General features: G+C 41.7%; 1 protein-coding gene across 1 annotated transcript in view; it reads left to right on the top strand.

The window, feature by feature from the left end:
* THSD7B (thrombospondin type 1 domain containing 7B) overlaps window positions 1-24,285 on the top strand; it is an 885,792-nt gene that overhangs the window by 461,069 nt on the left and 400,438 nt on the right. Inside the window, exons 8-10 of the mRNA XM_080669078.1 lie at window positions 11,931-12,122; window positions 14,663-14,897; window positions 22,616-22,731. Of these exons, the coding sequence (XP_080525204.1) occupies window positions 11,931-12,122; window positions 14,663-14,897; window positions 22,616-22,731 (543 nt within the window). The remainder of the gene's footprint in view (window positions 1-11,930; window positions 12,123-14,662; window positions 14,898-22,615; window positions 22,732-24,285) is intronic.

Raw genomic sequence — 24,285 nt, 5'->3', positions numbered from 1 at the left:
CAGGACTGCTGGCTCCCAACTGCTTGCCTGCCTGCCTTCCTGATTTCCCCTAACTGCTTCTGCCTGCCAGCCTGATCACCCCCTAACCACTCCTCTGCCAGCCTGATTGATGCCTAAATGCTCCCCTGCCAGCCTGGTCACCCCCAACTGCCCTCCCCTGAAGGCCTGGTCAGCACTAACTGCCCTTGCCTGCAGGCCTGGTCACCCACAACTTCCCTCCTCTGCCGGCCTGGTCAGCACTAACTGCCCTCTCCTGCAGGCTTGATCACCCCCAACTGCCCTCCCTTGCAGGCCTGGCCCCTCCCAACTGCCCTCCCCTACTGGCCATCTTGTGGTAGCCATCTTGTGTCCACATGGGGGCAGGATCTTTGACCACATGGGGGCAGCCATCTTGTGTGTTGGAGTGATGGTCAATCTGCATATTACTCTTTTATTAGATGGGATAGAAGTCTGGTGCATGGGTGGGGGGCCAGCTGGTTTGCCCTAAAGGGTGTCCCAGATCAGGGTGGGGGTTCCCTTGGGGTGTAGGGTGGCCTGGGCGAGGGGCCTATGGTGGTTTGCAGGCTGGCCACGCCCCCCAGCAACCCAAGTGGAGGCCCTGGTATCTGGGATTTATTTATCTTCTACAATTGAAACTTTGTAGCCTGAAGCAGAGCCAAGCCTTCTGCTCCCTCCGTGGTGGCAGCCATTTCTTTGGGATTTATTTATCTTCTATAATTGAAACTTTGTAGCCTTAAGCAGAGGCCATGGCAGGGCAGGGTGTACAGGAAAGCTTGGCTTCCTCCATCGCTGCGGGCAACCCTAGCCTCCTACTCTTTCCAGCTCCGTGGCTGCCGCCATTTCTGTTGGGCTTTATTTATCTTCTATAATTGAAACTTTGTAGCCTGGAGTGGAGGCCTGGGCCCACCAGGGTGTGTGGAAAGCTTGGCTTCCTCCATTGCCGGGGAAACCCAAGCCTCCCTCCTGCTCTCTGTGGCTGCAGCCATCTTGGTTGGGTTTATTTGCATATTCGCTCCTGATTGGCTGGTGGGCATGGCTTGTGGGTGTAGCGGAGGTATGGTCAATTTGCATATTACTATTTTATTAGATAGGATGAAGAGTGAATGTTGTATAATACCTTAACTGTATGTAAGTTAAAAATTTGACAAACAATGAAAATTATAAATAATGGGGATAAAACACACAATTGCCACATTTTTTTGTGCAAGAACTTTAATGAAGTTCACTTCTCCTGCATTCCTTGGCTTTGTCCATCTCTGAAATGTGTTCTTCAGAAAGCAATCAACAATATAGTGAAGATTTTTTTTGTAGTATTATTAATCACACTAGTGGCCCAGTGCACAAAAATTCATGCACTGAGTTGGGGGGGGGGTTCCTCATCCTGGCCTGCCCCCTCTCACAGTCTGGGGGCCCTCACGGGATGTCCTACTGATGGCTTAGGCCCAGGGAGCCAGGCCTAAGCCTCAGTCTGGCCTCCCTCTGCAGGAGGGAACAGGCAATCAGGTATATAGATACTTTCTGAAGGCAGCATGGACTCCTTCCTTATTTCTTTCCTCTGTGGTTGTAGAATAGGGGACTAAAAGGTGGAGACAGACCTGTGGCCGGGCCTGGGGCTTTTGTAGGCAGTGGAAAGAGAGAGGGGGCTGGGGAAAGTCTAGACACGGTTTCATTCAATTGTCCTCCCTTCCTCTGGGCCCCTCCTTCCGTTTTTTCCTTGTCGTGGTGGACGCTCAGGCCTTGGACCATAGGAGCCCAGCGATGGTGGGGTTCAGCCCCCTCATTTCTCACCTGAATGTACAGCCACCTCACATTCCAAGCAGGGCTGTTTTCAAGTGGCTAAAGCACTGGGAATCCACAGCTCCAGGCCTTTCCCCTCTCAGTTTCCTACTTGGGTCTGTTGCAAACTTCACCAAGACACTAAAGCAACTCTGCCCTGGTAGTTCTGCACTGGCCCCCGCCCAGGCCCCACTGGGCACTCTTCCTTGAGGTCTCCGGGTCCACAGTCTGCACTCAGGTGGTCGCCCAGAGCCGGTTCCCCCGGGCAGGTGGGGCAGGGGGGCTAGCTTGGAGAGCTGGAGGAAGATGGCAGAGTAAGAGTTGGTATGAACAAGTGCCTGCTCAGCCAGACTTCCTAAACTCCCCACCAGGCCCAGGCCAGGCTCCTTCCCAGCACCTGGAGGATCCCGGCTGAGGTCCCCTCCCTGCACCCAGTGCCCTCCTCCCTGTTCCACCACCAGGGGGTGGGAGCAGCTCACCTGCTCTGGACCCTGCCAGCCCAGCAGGTGGTGGTGTGGCCTAGGGCATGGGTGGCTGCAAGCCTCCTCCCCTTCCCTGAAGCGTGAGGCGGGGTCGCAGCAGCTTGTGGCTGCCCCCAGGCTCTGTGCATGGAGACACCACGCGCCACTGAGCCACCGTCCGGCCTGGGACCTGTGGGCTCTAGGGTGGCCTTGGGCTCCTGCTGGCCCCACTGAAGCCAGATTTGGCTTGGCTTGCCGCCCCCACTGCCCGAGGGCTGCACGTGCCCTGTGGGCCTTGTCACCCTTGTGAATCACCACAGCCCGGCCATCCTGTCGCAGGAAGTGGCCGACCTGATCGCCATGGCTCACTCCCTGGTGCAGTTGGGCTTGCCCGGCAAGCACATAGGCAGGAGCTGGGCCACCCAGGCGAGGGAGGAGGGATGAGCAGGCTGGGGCAGAAGCAGGGAACTTGGTGGTTTAAACACAGACCCCCCACAACACCGCGCAGGCCCCTTGCGCCGCATTCCCGGACCCCTGGGCGCCCCTGCTTGGTGCCGCGCTGGGAGGCGGCCCTCGCTGGCTTGCAGTTGCAGTGGTCGGTCAGGGAGGGCTGCGGCCATGAGGCAGCCTCATACAAGTCCCCGCTGCAAGCAGTTCAGCCCGCTGGGCATGCTGCGTGCACAGCCTGGCGTTCGGGGAGCCTTTGGTAACATTTTGGATGTTATGGACGCTAGCTCTTTATATATAGAGAGAGAAATTGAAAACATCTTAATCATGCAGTTATAGTGGGGTAGTTAAATAAAGATGTATTTCCTACTTACAGGCATTAAAATATGTTTCTGAATGTTAATTACATAGAGAAATTATCATTCTTCACTTATGTACTATCAGTTTACTCTATTGACTTACCCAATTTATCTTTAAAATATTGATTTTCAAATATTTTAAAACTTCTAGACAACTTTCTAAAATATACTACATATTCAAGTTGGTTCAAATACTTTTCTGTAAAACTACATAACTTGATAAATATATATAAATGGATAGGTAGAAAAATAGACAAAATGAGTAATATTATTTCCACCTTTATAATCATCTGAGTTCCTCTTTTATTTTTCTAGCTAAGACCAATGGGATGAGAATAGAGCTAGTATCTTTGACACAAATCATTTTGCTATTTGTAATGTCCTCTATTCCCATTTTCACCAGTAATAAAAAGCCACATTATATATAAATGGTACTTTGCAATTTCCAAAGTATTATGTTACATTAGTCTCTTTGATACATCACTGGACCCGCTGATATAATCCTCACCCCCCCACACCACCACCCCCACCCCCGCCACCACCACTTACACAGGCATCTGAAGCCTAAAGAAGCTTAACAATTTTGTGGGGTCACATTTTGGTAGGTGTTAAAGTCAGAACACCAATTCAGATGTTACAATTCCTCATCAAATACCTTGTTCATTATAATGTACTGTTTACTTCCTGAAAGATTTTTCCTTTTTGAAGACATATGTCCTGTGTTACAGAGGTCATTTATTCCATTATTACCATTTTTATTCATCTTTTAACACTGTTCAGTCTCTACAAAATTCTCAGGAGAAACAAAGTTTCTGAACTAAGAAAATGTCTTCAGATTGCATTTTGAGATTTAGCAGTGTGGATTTTCTTTTTCAGTGTGCACTTCTGTGCCTTCTTGGACAGGACCTCTGCCCTTTGTTGATTTCTGAGCTATCCACTGTGTCCAAAACAGTTAGGATTATTCCTTAGATATTCCTGTTGCCTTCTGTCTGATTCTTCCATCTCTCCATTCTGAGCTTATCTATTCTATTTTTGAAAGGTTTTGTCCTATTCTGCCCCATCCCAAGATGCAATTCCCAGATAATCAAAGTGCTTATTCCTTTCGACTTACCCTTTCCAATACTAAACTTACTGAGAAGCTGTCAACGGATTGTAGAGAATCCCTTCTTTATGGTTTGGCATCAGCTAAAATTAATGTAATAGGAATGATACAGATGAGATATGAGCCAGGAAGCAGCAATACAGCATAATAGAAAGAACATAGCTTGCAATGCCTAACAGACAGCTTTTCCTGTTCCAGCTCAGACATTTACGAGCTACCTAACTTTCTGACAAGGTTTTTTAGCTTCTCTGTGCTTCAGGTGAAAGAATAGTGCCTCACTAATAATATTAATATGGATATTCATTAAACCACTACATGTTCTGTGGTTAGCACAGAGTATAGCCCACTCTTACACAAATATCAGCTATCGATGTTATTTTAGAGCAGTTGATTTTTTGTTATTATGAATATGATCATACTTAAAATCAGGTTTCTTTATTTGTCTTCTTTTATGTATAAACTACATAGACAGATAAGCTTGAGATTGTGGTATTAACAAGCAGAAATATTCATTGCAATGCCGACATAGCATTGTTGCACATAGATAACTTCTGTTTAGCCCTTAGCTTTGTTTCATATTTTATTGGTTTGCAATATAAACATTTCCTTAGCTGATTAGGTTCTCAGTCCAGAAGTAGCCATGGGCTACTTGCCTGTAAGGAGATAACATTTAAATTTTTAAAATGGAATTAAGTATATATGAATTCCAGTAAAGTTGCTATGTGCTATCTGTTGACATCTTTCTCAGCTGTTGGCAAGCATTTAGTCAATGTTTATTGGCTTTTCTTCTCTGAGATTTAAATAGCATATAAAATTTTATGACAGGGAAAGTATTTTCAATAACTGTTTTATTATTTTCCATAGATAGTTTAATAGTATATAAGAGGAAATAGCCATAAAATAGCTGAGCATGAATTATTTTTGAAAGTATATGGTAATTTGAAGTTTGTATAATGACAAAAATGTTGATGTATTTTTCAAATCATATTGTAGACTTGTGGATATCTGAGTTTATCTTTTATCTATATCTTTTTACTCTTTTTGGGCATCAATAGTCTAGGTCAGGAGTAAATAAGTATAGTTGTTTTTTTTTCTATTGTTAGACAAGATAGATAGTAGTTCATAAAATTAAATTATAATTCCTCCAAAGTCACAAAACAACAAATGCCACAGAATGTACTAGATTGCAAACGTATAGTTTAAACATTAGCTTTATGTTGAAAGTCCAAACTCTGATAGCTATATTAGTGTTAAATTTACATGATTGCTTGACTAATAGCTGTAGAATGTTTGCCATGATGTATTTATACTTAAAGTAGTATATACATTTGAATGGAAAAAATTTAGGGACTCTTGAGTACAGTAATATATTCAAAGATCTTTCTCTCATCTAAGTACTTTTGCTGTTATCCAGGAATGGTTAGGCATGAGAACAGGAGTGTAAACTATGGCCAAGACCTAGTCATACAGCCATTTATGCCACAGCTCCCAGAATCACGAACAAAAATATTAGTGATGAATATGACCACAGAATTTCACTCCTAAATATATACCAAAAAGAATTGAAAACAGGTACTCAAACATGTACATGTATAAATGTGTTCATAGCAGTACTAGTCACAATAGCCAAAAGACATCTGTCAACAGATGAATGAATTAAAAAATTGTGGTATATACATACAATGAAATATTATCCTATCTAATAAAAGAGTAATATGCAAATTAACCGTCACTTTGTGACAAAGATGGCAGCGCCCCTAGCCACAAAGATGGTGGCAGTGGCCAGAGCCATGGAGCCGGCAGACACACAAGCCTGCAGGGGGGTCTGGACCCCAGCCCCAGCCCTGTGGAGGCCATGGCACTGGGCTGCTGTGGCCAGAGCCAGTGGACACACCCTACATCCCTAGGTCCCCTCTTCTCATTTCCAGGAAATAAAATGTCCGCTATGCACCCACCTTTTGGCACAGCCCCTGCCTGCCATGGGCACCCCCTCCCCCAGCAGGCAGCGCCGTGCAGCTCCTGGGCACCTGTCTTCCCATAACTTACATGGATAAATGCGTGCAGGCAAAGTCAGGAATTCAGGCCCCTGACATCAGCTTCTAGCTCTCAGGGCACTGCACGGGAGACTGAGGGGCGGGGGTGGGACAATGGGAAGGAAGGAGGGGGAAAGGCACCAACCAGCAGTCACTCCAGCCCTGCCGAAGTTTCACTTTTTGTCTGTGGGTTCGCTCCCAGGCCCCGCCTGAGCATTCCCGGGATAAGTAGCTTTAGCGAGCAGGGGGACAGTCAGGCGTTGCAAGGTAAGGGCTGGTTGCACGGTCTGGGGAATGGGACATGCTGTGGGGAGTGGGGCCTGTCTGGGACTGGGGACAATGGGAGGGGGAGTGCCTGGGCACCTCCTCCTATGCCTTAGCCTCTGCCTCCAGCTGCCGCCACCACCACCGCTGCCCTGGCTGCCTCCTCCCAGAGGTATTGTTGCAAATCCTCCTTCCTTCCTCCTCACCCTCTGCCTGCGGGTGCCTCAGGAACCCCCAGCCTCCCTGGGCATGAGCGCCTCTGGTGTGGCAGTAGCGCAGGCGCAGGGTGTGGAGTGTGCACCCTGCCCAGGCAGAAGGACCCACGGTGCGGAAGTGCCAGCCACAGTGCATTCACGGGGTACACGCCATTGAAGGGAGACCCCAAGTTTTCAGTAAGCTCAGATCATGGTCTGGGCGGGGTTGGAGCCCTTCCCTGTGTAACCCCAGCCTGGGCCTTTCTGGTCCCCCAGGGGGCGGGGCCACACCTAGCTCCTTAGAGCTTTTGCAGAATCCCAGTTGTCACTATGGGAGGGGCCTAGGAATCCAGTTAACCAAGCCGCCATTTTACAGTTGGGGCAACTGAGGTCCAGAGAGAAGGAGGGCCTCCCCAGAAGTCAGTCACTAAAGGCCAAACTGTAATGAAAATAAATGGTTCCCAATTCCTAATTTCCATTCTCCAGCCATGGGTGGGGGGAGGGAGGGGAGCGGGGGAACTTGGGGCGATCAGGCTGGCAGGCAGAGTGGTTAGGGGCAATCAGGCAGGCAGGCAAGTGAGCAGTTAGGAGCCAGCGGTCCTGAATTGCGAGGGGGATGTCCGACTGCCGGTGCAGAATCGGGCCTAAACTCGCAGTCTGATATCCCCCGAGGGGCCAGATTGGAGAGGTTGCAGGCCAGGCTGAGGGACCCCCCCCATGCATGAATTTCATGCACCGGGCCACTAGTTTTATCATAAAATGGAATAAAGTAGTGATATGTGTCATAACATAGATGAATCTCTAAAATATTATGCTATGTGAAAGAAGCCAGCAAAAAACATCACAAATTGTATGATTCCATTGACATGAAATATTCATAATAATTTAATTGACCAAGATGGAACATAAATTAGTGGCTGCCAAGGACTGATGGGAGTGAGTAATGGGGAGAAAATGCTTAATGGGTAAAGGGTTTTACTTTAGAGCAATTAAAATGTTTTGAAACTCTGTAGAAGTGGTGGTTTAGTAAATCACAACGTTGTGATTTACTAAATGCCACTGAAGTGTTTACTTTTAAAGGCTTCATTTTATGTAATGTGAATTTCACCATATTAAATTATTATTTTTTAAAAATACTGAGTGACAAGGTTGAAGCAGCACCATATCCCATGTTCTCAGAATCACGAATGGTTTAAATAAGTCTACTCCAAGAGGAGAGAATGCAGAGTTTGTCATTATTGATCCCAGGGAGGCTGATGAGGGCTGGGAGTAATTTTATAGTATTTTGAAAGATGAATTTGATTTCACTCTTAAATATATTCTGTTTTATTATGATATTAGATTATCAGAGCTGGTGAAAATGACTTTTAATGGCTATGTCTCTGTGCCAGGTGCCACTTTATTTTCCATGCTCGACTGAGATTTCAGTTGATCTTATTGATCACCCGAAAAAAAAATGAAAACAGGAGATAATAAATGCTCCTCTTTCGAGATGGGTTCTCTCTGTGAAATGGGAAGATAATTATACCAATGTTGACGGGCAGGTGAAGTTATTCAGGCACAAGTGCTTCATTTTTGGCTCTTAAATCATTTAGTTTAGCTGACCATATAAAAAATGATATGGAAAATTATAAATGGTGTTTATATTTTGTGTGAACCAGCCTGTGAAGCTGTCGGGAGTTATTTGTGCATATACACGAATGGTAAGGCAGATGCTTTCCATGGCTATGGCATACATATCTAAATTTTTCAGATGAATGAGGGTTTTTGTGGTATACATCTTTGCAAAGAACATTTTTTAAGGTCCCTTTATTTTGAAAGTCCTCTTAAGTATTGGGCACCTTGCTTATGTATTTCGCGTATTAATTTCTAATACTTAGAATATCCCTGAAAAGTAGCTGTTACTATTTCATTTTCAGAAGTGAGATAACTGAGGTTCAAAGCTGTTAAATGACATACTCATGAGGATAAGTGGTGCTATGATTCACCTTCAGATACTTAACTCTGTCAGACTAGGGCACTTTGTGACTAGGATCCCATTGTGCCGGTTTTTGTTTTTTTATTGGTTTTTTTTTGGTTATAAAATCTTATAAAAAACAGCTCACACATATTTCAGAGTATGCTTATGACTATTAATTTGTCTCCCCTAAAGAAAGGCTCCTCACGTTGTTCTTATTTCTTAATTGGCCTGTATAGACAAGCTATCAAATTGTTGGTGGAGAGTTGACAATTAATTGCACCGAGGAAGTGTGTGTACCAGTTTATATGAATGCTTAGCCCTTGAAAAGCATTCAGGCACCTAAAGAGAATGGGTGCTGAATGGTGACTCGGGAGAATGTTAAGTTTGGGTAATGGGAAACCTAAGCAATGGGAATTTAAGGAAGGAATAAATATAAGACAACTTGTGTGTCAGTCTAAGTCATTCAGAATTTGATGTCCAATAACTCTTCCAACATAGGCATTCATTTTTCCTCATGTAGCTTCAGAATTAACTGTCTTCCAAATATCTTGTACTTTCCTGTATACCTTTGTTGGCACTTTGATGCCTGAAATGCCCGCCCTCATTGCCACTAATCCTGAACCTTTCTCTTTCTCCTGTTGAAAGGCTTCAGCTGTCATGCTAACCACCAAAAGGTCCTTCTCTTCCCTGCACTGCTGTAGCATTTCTTGTTCAAAACACACATTCGCAGCTTGGCATGTACTTTTTTGTTTTTAAGATTTTTTAAATTGATTTTTAGAGAGAGGAAAGGGGAGAGAGAGAGAGAGAGAGAGAGAGAGAGATCCATTAGAGCCATACGTCTATTGGCTGCCTCCTGCACTCTCCCAATTGGGAATCAAGCCCTTTTGATGTATAGGACAATGCCCAACCAACTGAGCCATGGCTTGGCATTTACTTTTGAAGGTAGTTTTATTCTCATGTGTTTATAGCTAATCTCTGTTATTAACTATGAGCTCTAATGAGGTAACTAAGTTATTTTCATCTACTTATATACCATCATATACTCTGGACATACTATGTGCTCATCAAATTGCTGATAATTATATATAACTCTTGAAAGCAGAGCTTTCTCAAAACATATTCATAAAAAAACCATTTCTGGGACAGATGCTCCTTAAAAAGGGATGGCCATTGGTCAAATAAGCTTGAAAAACTCTACATACCATTTCCACCCTAGGAAATTTACACTATAAATTGGCATTTTCAAAACTGAGGAATTCTTTAGTAATAAGACTATTCTACTAATTGAACCCGGTACCTCTCAGCCCTTCCCCCTTTTATCCTTTATTCTTCAAAATGTTCTTTGTAAGACACTGCTTTAAAGTGTTTTGTATATAAATGATGCTACTAATACTTATAAATGTGGAAATTGAATTTTGATTAGAGATGTAATTTGGGTGTTTTGTTTTGCCTGCCTCCTTCTGTACTTGGAAAACCACTACCCATTAGCTGTAGTATTGGCGTGTGTGTGTGTGTGTGTGTGCGCGCGCGCGCACGCCATATAATGTAGGCTTAACCTGAAAATAGATCGAGACTAAGAAGAGAATGTTTGGAACTGGTCTTTCAGCTTGATTATGTGCTATGATCTCTATTACTTCTCATAATATGTTTGAAAAGTTTTATTTGTACCTCAAGGACAATGAGCCTGGCCTCATTTACAAATATGAATGCAGATATTAGCAGTGCACACTCTTCTTCAGGCAGCTTGCTTACTATCACGTGGTTTTATTTACTTTCTCAGAAAAGGAACATCCATCTCCAGGGAATTAGACACAGCATGGTTCATGGGAAAAGCAGAAGTTGGGGGTCAGAATGTTTTAAATTGATTCCTAGCTCAGGCCTGTGTGATCCTGTCCAAGGTTTCTTTTCAGAGCCACTGACTCCTCGTCTATAAAACAGGGGTCATGCCTGCTCTGAGAGTTTCCTACAAGGACAGTGCCTGGCACAGAGGAGACACTATAAATATTAATCCCCTTTGTAGTAGTTTTATGTCAGAATATGACAAGAGCATTTCACAGGCACAAAGTCACACACACACAAAACAGGCTCTCTCCTAGAGTTGCCATTCCACAATTCATGTTGTTACGTCAAACTATAAACAGTATCACTGTTGTTCCTGTCTGCTGTTTTTATGGGGTGACTGTGAATGGGGGAATAATTCAATAGGTTGAATTATTAATTGCGAAGAATATTTAATTCTATAAATAGAGAAGAAATAACCTAAAAGGGAGCTTTTTAATGAAAACATTGTAATAATCTGAGATATGGAAAGTAACTTCGAAGTGATCACCTGAGGCCCTAGCCATTTTGGCTCCATGGATAGAGCATCGGCCTGCAGAATGAAGGGTCCCAGTTAGATTCTGGTCCAGGGCACATGCCCAGGTTGCGGGCTTGATCCCCAGTGTGGGGCATACAGGAGGCATTTGATCAATTATTCTCTCTCATCATTGATGTTTCTCTCTCTCTCTTCTTCATCTTTCCTCTCTGAAATCAATAAAAAACAAACAAAACAAAATAAAAAATATATTAAAAAAAGAAAAGATCACCTAAGTCTTGACACCTGTCAATTGTAAATATATATTTATAGTAAATATATGTTATAAAAATATATACATTTAAGTAATTTATAAGTGCATTCAAATGGGGAATAGTAAATGCATTTGGAAGAATTTTGGACTGCCTTTCAACTTTTGTCTCAACACATTATATAATTCAGCCACGGATCCATTTCCGTTGTGGTTTTGTATTACTTGCCACTATGCACAAATGAAGTAAAAGAGTAATGGTGTGATCATCTTGCTTAAGGTACGTATTTGGAGCAAAAGCACACACCAGAAAATTAGATTGGTAAAATTCTTTTTTATAGGGTAGAATAGAATGCTCAACATAAATTATGCTTTCAGGACAACAGGCTACTGTGACCCCCATTTTGCAGTAAAGCATATACTTGTTACCTGTGGTTGTCAATAATGCATCAATCGTGTCTGTCTCCAGCCATCCATGGCTTAACTGTTGCTGGAAGAAGCCCATTGTGTCCCTGTGAAGAATAACAAGTGCCAGTTTTGCTGTAGTATCTGCCTTTCTAAATGCCAAATGATCTCCTGGCAGTTTTCTTTGACACAGGCATTATGAATGGCTGGAGAAACCATCATTTTCCATGCTTTATTGGTTTAGACACAAGGTGAAGTCTTCTAAGCCAAAATGAAGTAATAGAGGAAGCAGTGAGCCTCAATGTTCCTTGGACTGGCCTGAATTGAGCATTAACCAGCATGTGTCTTGGTCTGGTTGATTACAGGAGAAGATGTGTCAGGGAGTCTCTGTCCAGCATCTGTTCCTCCTGAACGGACGGCTTGTGAAATTCCCTGCAGGATGGATTGCGTGGTGAGCGAGTGGACAGCGTGGTCATCCTGCTCCCAGTCTTGTTCAAATAAAAACTCGGATGGGAAACAAACCAGGTCAAGGACTATCCTGGCATTGGCTGGAGAAGGTGGGTCATAGTAAAGGCTTCAAGGAAGTCCATTGCCCAATTATTGTTTTCCAATAGGTAACTGTGAAGATGATATAACAGAAGTAGACACATATAGGTGATCTTCAATATTCCGCGAGTCCAAATGAACACTTTTCTGTCATTGTGTGCCTGTTCTCTTTAATCCTCAAGGGTGTTTGTGCTGAGTTCCATTTATTTGCATGAATTGTTTTAGTCCATTCTATATTATTTTTCATTAAACTCTTTTAGGGAAGAAAACAAAGTCTGGTTGGTACACACCCAACTCATGTAGTTGGGGACATAATTGGAATATGTCTGGTAAGAAGGGTGCCAAATTAGGAATTGAGAGACACGGCTCCTTAACTGGAAACTGCCAGTCACTTCAGCAAGCTACCTGATCCCTGAGCCCTGATTTTCTGTTCTGTCCTGCTGGCATGTGGTGAGAGGAGAAAGGATGAGGGCTGTGCAAATGGCTTTGAAGAAGCTAAAATGTGTGATGGGAATGTAAATGGTTGGCATCAGAAAAAATTAGAGGAGCAGCTGTTTTTATCATTGATAGCAGCATTTGCAACCAGACGATGGGTGTCATTCTCTCAGGCCCTCCCTCGGCTTTGTTTGCCCACAGCTCAGTTGGACCAGAAAGGCAGTGTGGCCTCCGGATGCGGGAAGCTCCTTTTTCAACAAGATTCTGTTCTGTGATTCTGAGACAGGGGCCAGTGTCAAGATGAATGAAGATTTTCATATTCTTAAAGTGCAACTGCTTCCTCTTCTGTCTTTTATAATGTTGGATGGAGGAGAAAAAAAAGTCTGTAGTATTTAAAGGGGAAAAACTTTAACAAGAATAACAAAACCAGAGTCACAAATTTTCTTGAGCATTTGGCCCACTGAATAAAATAGTGTGAAAGATCAAGAAAAAAAATCAAATGCTTTAGATAAATACCAGTTTTCACATGCATATAAAAATGTGAAAGAAGAGACAGTACTGAAATTTGATTGTCTGACTCACCAAGAGTGTGAAGATCCATATCTATCTGGTCTCCCACCCTGTGGATAACACATTGTCAAATATGATTTCAGAGGTCAAGGATGGCTTCCTCTTGCCAAATTTTGAGAGAGACTTCTGGATTTTTCAAAGTGTTGTAAGATGCACTGCTTGATGGAGGATGGGCGTTTTAAAATGGTACTCGGATAAACTAATGCTCTCTTAGCAAAGAGAGGCCATTTATAGGCAACAGGAGTGCTTGTATGTGCATACTTCTGTGTGTGTGTGTGTGTGTGTGTGTGTATGTGCGCGCACGCGCGTGCTTGCACACACACACACGTATGTTGGATCCAGTATCAATTCAAGGTCATGGGATATTTTATCTGACTCATTTATTAGGCATAGTAATCCTATATAATAAAAGAGTAATATGCAAATTGACCATCACTCCAACACACAAGATGGCCGCCCCCATGTGGTCAAAGATGGCTGCCCCCATGTGGACACAAGATGGCCACCACAAGATGGCCTGCAGGGGAGAGCAGTTGGGGGTGACCAGGCTGGCAGAGGAGGGCAGTTGGGGGGGACCCAGGCCTGCAGGGGAGGGCAGTTGGGGGGGACCTAGGCCTGCAGGGGAGGGCAGTTAGGGGTGACCAGGCCAGCAGGGGAGGGCAGTTAGGGGCAATCGGGCCAGCAGGGGAGCAGTTAGGCATCGATCAGCCTGGAAAGGGAGTGGTTAGGGGGTGATCAGGCTGGCAGGCAGAAGCGGTTAGGGGCAATCAGGCAGGCAGGCAGGTGAATGGTTGGGAGCCAGCAGTCCTGGATTGTGAGAGGGATGTCTGACTGCCCAGTGGGATCGGGCCTAAACGGGCAGTCGGACATCCCATGAGGAATCCCAGATTGGAGAGCTTGCAGGCTGGGCTGAGGGACACACACACAACCACCTCCCCTGCCCCCACACAAATTTCATGCACCAGGCTGCTAGTATTAAAATAAAAGCAGATTTCTTTATAGTTCTTCTTGGCGATGCATGACTCAGAGGTGAGCAGTAGATTCAGTTATTTTTTAAAATATAATTGACATGTACTGCTCCCTGTTCTTTAGAAAATGGATAATATTTGTCCTCAGATTATTATTCAGGACAAAAGAGCATGTCCTTAAAGTGGGAAAAGGAATGCAGTTGCTTAGGTCTTTCGATAGCTGTGTCAAAAGGCTGTTTTTCTAGACCATAAAAATAGCAAAAACAATAAAAAAGAACAGCAATAACAACAACAGAAGCATGTTAATAAAAACAGCGATGAGCCTGTCTGGTATGGTTCTGTGGCTGAACATCGATCTATGATCCAGGAAATCACAGTTCGATTCCTGGTTAGGGCACATGCTGGATTGCAAGCTTGATTCCCACTCAGGGGCCTGCAGGAGGCATCCAATCAATGATTCTCTCTCATCATTGATGATTCAATCTCACTCTCCCTCTCCCTTCCTCTCTGAAATCAATAAAAATATATTTTTAAAAAAACAACCACATTGGCATTCTTTCATATTTTTATTTTTGCAGGTGGAAAACCATGCCCCCCTAGTCAGGCCCTCCAAGAATATCGCTCATGCAATGATCATTCCTGTATGCAATTCTATTGGGAGACATCACCTTGGGGCCCCTGTGCTGAAGACACATTGGGTACTGCTCTTAATACAACCATTGGATGGAATGGAGAAGCTGCCTGTGGCGTGGGCATTCAGACACGGAAGGTCTTTTGTGTCAAGAGTCACGTGGGACAAGTGCTGACCAAAAGGTATTATCAATAATTTAGTGAAAGTGCATAAGATTTTTGCCTATTGGAGTATTTTTAGTTAAAAGCATTTCTTAAGCACTGAATATGTCTCAGTTTGTGCTGGAGCAGTGGTCGGCAAACTCATTAGTCAGCAGAGCCAAATATCAACAGTACAACGATTGAAATTTCTTTTGAGAGCCAAATTTTTTTAACTTAAACTTCTTCTAATGCCACTTCTTCAAAATAGACTTGCCCAGGCCATGGTATTTTGTGGAAAAGCCACACTCAATGGGGCCAAAGAGCCACATGTGGCTCACGAGCCCCAGATTGCCGACCATGGTGCTAGAGTAATACATTTTTGTTTTGTCTTGTTTGACTCTTAAAAATTAAAAAGTATGTCTTAACAAAGGTACAAAGGTAGACACTTTACTAAGTTATAATATGTGTATTAGTTAATGGATAACAGTAAATAAGATAAATAGGGAATCTGAGTAATTCAATTTTATAGAGCTGATCTCAATAGTTTTGACTCTTAATCATGCAAAGACTAGGTCTACATGAAGGCAGGTTTGAACTTTGAAATTATAGGGTTGTATTTTATTCTTCTTTAGGTCCCATTGATCTTTTCTGCTGTGAGAAATAAACCTATGCGGCCATTTTGAATATATTAATTCATTCCCTTGTGCAGGTTTACAATCTCATGGACACTGTACTTGGCACATGAAGTTGTAAATAAATAAACAAAAATCAGTAGATTTTGGACATGGAGAGTAGGATACAGATCTAAAAAAGGGTCAGAATAATTACAAGTGATGGAGGAAAAAGTGTAATTGAGTGGAAAGCACAGCTGCAGAGGTTTCATCTCTAGACCAAATAAAGAGATATAACTCTTCCTCAAGTTCATGCGGATAATCTCGTGGGGAAGAAAACGTGAAGGGCCTATGCAGTATGCAGAGACTGGCTAACTGGCCTTTCCATAGAGGTTTCCAAGTGGCCATGTTTGAATAGTCCCCTATTTGTGGTGAAGACCCCACCCAGCCACAGGAGTGGTGGTCACCAGGATGGACTGGTGCACATTAGGCAAGTTAGAGATATTCCCAAGGAATTTTCAAAATGGGGAAATGAAACAGTCTCTTTTTCTATTCCTGATGCTCTAACTATATGAATTGAGCGTTTCCATAGCCTGGTTAGGCTTGGTGGAAAAACTAAGAAAGGAGAATGAAGCTGATGCTCAGAAAGAAGCAGAAATCGAAGCAGAACAAATCCTGGCAACATTAAGCCCTGGTCCCATCCCCCTTAATTATACCACTGACTTTCCTGGCAACCAAGGCAAATGCATTTGCTCTCCTGCCTAATTCAATCCAATTTGTGTTGCTGCCATGGGCAACTCAGACACCTGATTAATCTCATCTTGGGGCACCATGATGACAGGCTCTGGGCCTTATCCACACTGCCATGGAAACCACATTCGCCCTGCGTAAGGAAAGTCATAGAAGTTCAGTTAAGGGAAATGAATTGCTGATGGCAGAAATCGTGCAAACTGGCCAGATGCTGCTGGTGGTGGAGCCTCCAATGGGCAGCTGGCTCTGCGAGTGTAAGTGAAGATAACTGTGACTTGAAGTGAAGCACCGTCAGGAAGACCTTGTCTCCCCTCCCCCTAATTGTGCCTTCCAAAGCGCTGGGGTTGATGTTCTCTACTGTAAGGACCCCAGACTTTAGAGCAGTGTTGGGCATGTATTAGTGTTCCATAAGCATTTTAGAATTTATGAATTAACTTGACCTATGTGCTTGCCAAGGCTTGGATATAAATTAGAGAAAAATGAGAGTAGATGATGTTTATTATTTGCCTCAAAAATATATTTTATCTACCATAATAAATTTTGGCAAAGGGGACTGCCAAGAAGAGTAATGAAGAGATCATACATATGGCCTTCTGCTCTTATTAACTCATAAATGTTATTTCTGTTTAGCATCCAATGCTACATTGCTCCTGATGTTTATTGGAACATCGAATTATGTCAGTTGTGTGTTGAAACTTGCCTGGTATCCTTAGCCTGGTATCCATGGGAGTTAGTTATAGCTAAACATGGAAATAATGTTTACATATCACCTACTTGAGGTGACTATCTAATTACTGAGGTTATGGTAAAATCCTAAATGGCTTAAAAAGGTATGAAGAGAATTCGTTTTATCTTGGAAAGGATTGCAGCCTTAATAATGTTATTTTTATGATGGAAATATTCAACTGCTTAAAAAAGGATGCATGAAATATTAGCTTTGAATACAAATAAAAATAAATATGTCCTAGATGTGGGAATAAACCTTACGTGATATACAACAATATTCTTTATAGAGATGAGAACCTTTTGCATACTTGAAGTCTGATCTCCTACCTTTGACAAAATGTTGCTTAGTTCTGAATCACAACAGATAACAATTCCCTTGATGGGAATACAATTTGTTTCTTTCTTAGCAAAGGAGCATTGGAATTGAGACTGACATTTAGCCAATAAATTATCATTACATTGTGAAGGCTATCTGGGCATGAAAAGTTGGATTATATGTTCAAATAGCACTCTATTTCCTTTTCTATCCTCATAATTACTTTGAATGAGACAGGTGTTTTTTTTAATTAAAGTCTAGCACATCATCTTACTCAACTTTTAACTCAATGGTATTTTTATGCCTTCCCCCTCAAATCACAAGAACACAAGTTCATAGTTTAAAACATGATTCACAAATGAATATACTTTTTTTAAAAACATATATGTAAGTGAAACTAAACTACTATTATTACAGCGAATAACCTCCAGTTTTGTTCAGTTTACCAACAAGAAAAATGAATTGCACAGATGTTTTCCCTAACACACACACACACACACACACACACACACACACACACAGATATTACTAATTACTTTTTGCACTGTTAATGAGGCTGGAGACTTAATCTAATTGTAATTCTTACTGTACATCTCCAAACAATCCTGCTAAACATAAGGAGCCTGAATGACTTTAGTCAAGTCAATTAAAATTCTTGAGGTTAATGAGATTAATTGAGCTAAGAAAATAATATCTACTGTCCAGTGAAACACATCATGAGATAGTGAGATTATCAACAGTAGAAAATATCCTTTTCTCTGCCCTTTTAAAAAATAAATATCTTTGTTCTTTTTCAAGTGAAAGCCATTGCAGTGGAAAAAGATCCCCTGCCATTTGTGAAATCCTTGAAGTGGGGGGTGGGGTCAGAGAAAAAGGAAAGGCGAGGAAAATCCCCTAAAACACAGTGGCCTTGGGGTACAATGAAAGAAGCATGCCTCCATGAAATGGATCAGCTAACATAATACATTTTATCTCTAAACTCACTGCACTGGGATACACAGAATTCCTTGTAAGTTCTCGCTTCCCTGGGTTGGTGTTTTGGTTTCCATGCAATTGTGTAGGTGAGAATGTTACCACTGTATGAGTAATAGAACTGATCATATCAGAAAATGAGAACGAGCTAGGGCACAGCTGAAACAGAAGTGAGAGCTTGTTGGCATATTTTTGGGGTTTTGTTTGGTTTGCTTCATGATTCAATGTTGTTTTTTTTCAGCTGCAATGTAGAAGAATAATAATAAAGATTAAAAACACACAGCTCAAAGCTTTCCAAAGGTCCTGATAAGTCACTCTCTGCCTTTAATGTAAAAACACCTGGCATTTTGTGAGCTATAGGGATATACAGTTCCAGGGAAATATTTAATGTTTGAACAGTTGTCAGGTTTGCCCCTTTAGCTGAGTGAGCTGGGACATCAGTTCTGGGGTAGGAGGTCTGCTCGAGAAGATAGAACACTGTGTGTCTGCATCTTGATCATGGAGGCAAACTGAAAAGTGACAAGTCTTTGTAGCTCAATTTAATACATTTCCTCACAATGCTTATAAGGAAATTTGGCCTAAAGAAACAATCATTACAGAATACGCCAGTGCAAATCCAGGAAAATATATGTGTTCAGTTGGGATGCCTTCATTCTTTTATCAAGAGCACAACCAATTATGACAAAAGGCAAGGGTCATAGTTTGTTTGCTAAAAAGTGAATCCATGTTTCCTTGCACTTTAAGGCTTCAATTTTGTTTTGGAAAAAGCTGGATAGATTTGTCATTATTCCCAGGGATTTATTTGTCTTCAGGGTCAAAAAGCATAGGATACTAGTCAATCATTGACTAACTGTTACTAATATTTGCAATGCACTAAGATCTGGCATTTTTAAGTTATGACATAAGATGGAGTTCTAAGATCAAAGCATTCAAAGTTAGTGTATGTATTTTGTACGTGCATGTGCACATTTGCACACACACAACAAAACAGTAGCACAAAATATGTCAAAAGTCTTTTTTTCAGTCAGTGACAATACAAGAGTACAGAAAATAAAACCCTGTAGTTTTTAGAAGGGGTGGGCACATGAGTTGCTAATGGTCAAAGAGAATATTTTTAAAGACTAAGAGGAAATTCATGGACATTGAAAATGTGATGATCCTTGAAGCCATAGACATTCCAACAAAGCCCTTAGTTCATGGACTCTATAAAAGCAATATAACCTGAGCATGTTGACCTTTGCCATTGAGGAGATACCATTTCTCTCTTATGGGCCTAGTGGAGGAACATGGAGAGAAAAGGGGCCATATTGTGGAGAGTTGACATTAGGCTCAGTGAGTGATTATTGTGAGTGATGCTAAAACAGTTTAAATAAAGCATATAGTATCAGTACCCTAGAAAGATGAACTCTCACTCATAACTGAAGTGAGACACGTCCCTGCAGAGCATGCCAGCCTCTCCAGCAAGTCTACAGCTAGCACCACACATTTCTAAGCTCTGTTGAGTGTCTGGGTGAGTGTGCAGTAAGATGCTGTGGGCCCTCCTGCCCCACTATGCACACAGGAAATTGGCTTCACTCAGGTTGTACTATCATTTCCAGCCAAATACCAGGAGAGGCTGGAGAGGAGTTAGAATTCACAGCAATTCAGTTTAATTTCAGTATATTTCAGAGTGTGAATAAAGGACTTGGGAATGATTTTAGTTTTTTGGTTTGTTTTTTTTTTTTTGCTATCTCTACTAAAGTATGACATAATTTTTCCTACCAGAGTAGCTTGTTTAAATAACACTATATGCTCATAAAGACACTCTAAGGATATTCTTTTTTCTTTTTTCTTTTTGTTGTTAGATTCATTGAATTGAACTATTTGGTAGACAGGCTTTTGTGTGTTAAGCATAATTAATAAAAATGCCACTATAATAAATTGAGTAATTCATTTTCTGTGAGTAAATTTTGCATTTTCATCAAAGTAATGGTATGCTCTATAGTAGAACTGAAATAATACATTTTATTTGCTGATGATGGAAAGCAACCAGTCCCCAGCTATCTCCTTCGCTTAGTACCCCGCATCCCAGATACAACCACTTATTAATAGTTGTTATAGGTTTCTTCCCTCCCTCTCCTTTATTTTGACTGGGCAAGCCTTCACATGGTTCACAAATCTTAACAATATACAAGGTGATATTTAATAGCAACAACAGGAAGCCTTCAGACACCCCTGTTCCCCTTCCTTGCCTCCTGCCTTGCCACTGGCTACGGCTTTATTAGTTTCTTGTCTATCCACTGTGTCTTTATGTCAATATGGGCCAGCCCATGTAAATAGTTTATCTGTTCTCCCTTTCTGAGGTTTAGTTTCTAATGCTACATGATATATTTTTTCTGATATCTGTTATATCTCTCTTCATTTCTCAATTTAAAATGTCCATTCATTGATTCATCTCATGAAAACAATGAATGCAGCGCATTCACACTAATTCCTCTACACTTTCTCCTCTCTCCCTTCCATCTCCAGTCCTTTGCCCACTGTGTCTTGTGAGTGCAAGAATAATATCATGTACATTCTGTTCCACAGCCAGATTCCATCTCCCATGTTTTGTCTACATATTGTTTCTAACGATTTAAAACAAAGAAGATGTTTTCATTTTTATAACTATGTAAATTCATGAGCTCTAATATTAATCAGATGCTTCTTCCTTCTTAGATAATCTATTTTCCTTCCTCTTCTCTCTCAACCATTATCAACACTTCTCTTACTTTATCTTAGTGTTTGAAATTTGGACAATCTCTGTGTTTGCATATTTGTAATTTTATAAATCAATTGGTAGGCTTTCATCTGAATCTTCACACTCTCATCAGCTCTTTTTGTTGTTGTTGTTGTTAATCCTCACCTGAGGATATATTTTTTATTTATTTATTTATTTATTTATTTATTTATTTATTTATTTATTTTAGAGAGAGTGGAAGGGAGAGAGAGAAGGAGAGAAAGAGAGAAACATTGATGTGAGAAAGACACATCGATTGCTTGCCTTCCTCACATGTGCTGAGCAGGCCAGGAATCAAACCTGCAACGCAGGTACCTGCCATTGCCTGGGAATCGAACCCACTACCATTCAGTGCATGGGCCAATGCTCTAACCACTGAGAAACACTGGTCAGGGCTAGCTCTTTGTTTTTTTAATCCAGTATTTTTTTGTGAAATTTATCTGCTGCATTTTCTGTTCTCTTGTACTGGAAGGACTTTTAATTGTCTGTTTGAACTTGCTAGACCTGGTGCTTTATAATTTTTCTCAAGTACTCTCTCCCCAGGTGGCTTTGGTTCCTCAGTGTTAGCATCTGAAGAGGAAGATTATAGTGCCTTTTACTCCGTCATTAGGGATAAATGAAAGAATGCAGGCAAAACACAATGCTGCACTGGGCATCTAATACCAACACTCACACCATCAGGCTTTATGCATACTGCATCTCGGTTTTGTATTAGAAACTTATGAGGAACAGGATTTAAAGTGCAAACGTGTTATGAGGTAGTTTTCTGTTTTTCCTCCTGGCATATCATTGTTTTAGAAGATAATAAATGTGGTTTTTAGCCCTGTGTTGTCATAAAAAACAAACAAAAAAACAAAACAAAAAAACCCCATAAAAACAAATAAAAATAAAAAACTTGTTTGCCATATTCTGAGACCTTAGTTCTTCCCAGTGAAATGAATCCATGGACTATTTATAAATAATACATGGACTATTTATATTACTTTTCCTCCCAAGATGAGCATTAAATGAATAATCAACAAAATTATTGAAGGGCTTCTTATGCTAATGCTAGTCAGTATATATGTTACTTGCAGTCTGTCATATCTTGCTTACTCCACTTCATCAATCTACAGGTTCTAAAGAGACATCTGCTACTGTAAATTGTGTTAATAATCAAATATGTATACTAGTTCAGTGGAATTCAATGATTTTTCTTTCCCAATTTTTTCATATATTTCCTTGCACTTTCCTCTTCCTTTTGAATGATATCACTGATTTGATATATTACCCTGAATAAAACACTTCAAAAAATATGTGCTCATTCTAAAAAAAAAAAAAAAAAAAAAAAAAAAAATCAAAATTTTTTTGTTTGAATTGATGCTGCTAGGGAGACCCCTCTTGGCGTTTGTCTTTGGTTAGTTTCGGAGACTGTGCTTTTCCTGGTCTGGGGGAAAGTAGTGTGGTGTCTGGGACTAGAGAGCTGAGTCCTGAGAGCCCTTGGGCAGTAGCTCCCCGCTCTGAGTCTGTCTTTCCTGGTCTCTAAAAAACCAACAGGGCGATATTTTCTGTCCTGAAATCCTACAGTTTTATGTTAAAGCACTGACTTTCCCCAGCAGGTATTGATATGGTCTCTTCACATTGACAGATGTCCAGATTCCACTCGCCCCGAAACAGTGCGCCCTTGTCTCCTCCCATGCAGAAAAGACTGCATTGTGACCGCCTTCAGTGAGTGGACGCCCTGCCCGAGGCTGTGCCAGCCAGGTAGGTGGATGCTTTTTCTTTCTGCTTTATTTCCTAACCACGTGCTTGTGTTCCCCACCACTAAACAGTGAGAGAATGTGGAAAGGGAGCACCCTTCCTGGGAACAAGGTTTGTAACATCTGTAAATGAAGTCTTGAATTTCAGATCCATTGGAACTAGGCAGGGAAAACATATTCGGTTGTGATGTGCCATAATTTCACTGGTGTACACTGCAGGAGTACTCATCTTCTGCTAACCCTGTGTGACATTTTGAACCATTCATATGTGGTTTCTAATAAAACATCATCGCCATCACAATTTATTTGTTGCTCCCGTGTGCATTTGTATTTCTTTATTTTAATGGTTAAGCTTTGTCCCCCTGGGTATATTTATAGGACTATGACCCAGAATCCTTAATACCAAGTCCTAATAAACACACAGAAGCACTTCGGTAACATGATACTCTTTCTTAGAACAGGACTTTCCCCCCATATTTATTACAGTCCCCTGATGAACTAGTCCACATGGAGATATAAAGGGTCCTAGCCTCAAAGCTCCATTTAAGCCTAAGACCAGGAGTTAATAATGTAGTTGCTCTTCCTTAGTCTCACACCTTGGCCTGGGTCCTGTAGATCTTACCATTGTCACAGTAAGAAAAGGCACATCCAAGAAAAGGAAGGATAGAGAGAATATTAACCTTAGTGCCCAGAGTAAATGGGGCTCAGCCACACATCCCTGGCCTTCGCTTGATAGTCATGTCCTCTGAAGCAGGGTATGGCCCTCACTGTTGCTGCACTAACATCCTGGTGGAAGGAAAAAAAGTGTGTCATTCTGCAAAGAGAGAATCCATCATGGAGATTGAGAGCATTAACACCTTTCTGTGCAGAATCCCAGCTCAATGAATCTGGGATCAACCAAATGTAGTATTTTGACTCTCACGCATCTTCCTGGGAGTGACATGACCATGTGACCAACATTGGCATAGATCTGACTGCCATTTCAAACCACCTCCCAATGACTGGCATAAGGGTGGTGCCCGCTGCTGAAGATTATCATCATCAGTGTTTCAGTTAGCAGTGGCGGGACACCTGCGCAAAGTTTTATACCTGCCATCTCCTTTTCTTAATGATTTTGTCAAAGCAGTAATGAAGTAGCATCCAGTGAGCTTTGCTTATGGATAGAATCAGAAATAAATATATTGAATATAAAAGAGCTTTGAAAATACAGTGAAATATTTAGCTAATCTTTCAAAGGGGGAAACAACAATCTCTTCTAGAGATTCTCCAAAATGTACTTTTCTGAATGAAGTTCTGACGTGAGTGAACTAAATGAGCAGGGCTGGTTCAGAGAAGTCAGGGGGCTGCCATTTCCAGACAGAGTGGACAGAAGAATAATCTATATTTGGAACCATTTGGAAGGCAGCATCTATGAAACCGGCTTTTTGAATTTTAATAGTAATGAACCCACAAAGCATACCAACTCTTAAAGATAAATATTGGAAAAGTTTACAAAGATAAAATAATCTGTGATGGTGGAATTTTATTGAGGTTCCACTATTTCTTTTAGTTTCTTTCC

Source organism: Plecotus auritus, assembly GCF_963455305.1.
Source record: "Plecotus auritus genome assembly, chromosome: 5".
Taxonomy (NCBI): Eukaryota; Metazoa; Chordata; class Mammalia; order Chiroptera; family Vespertilionidae; genus Plecotus; species Plecotus auritus.
This window is presented reverse-complemented; position numbering and strand designations above follow the sequence as displayed.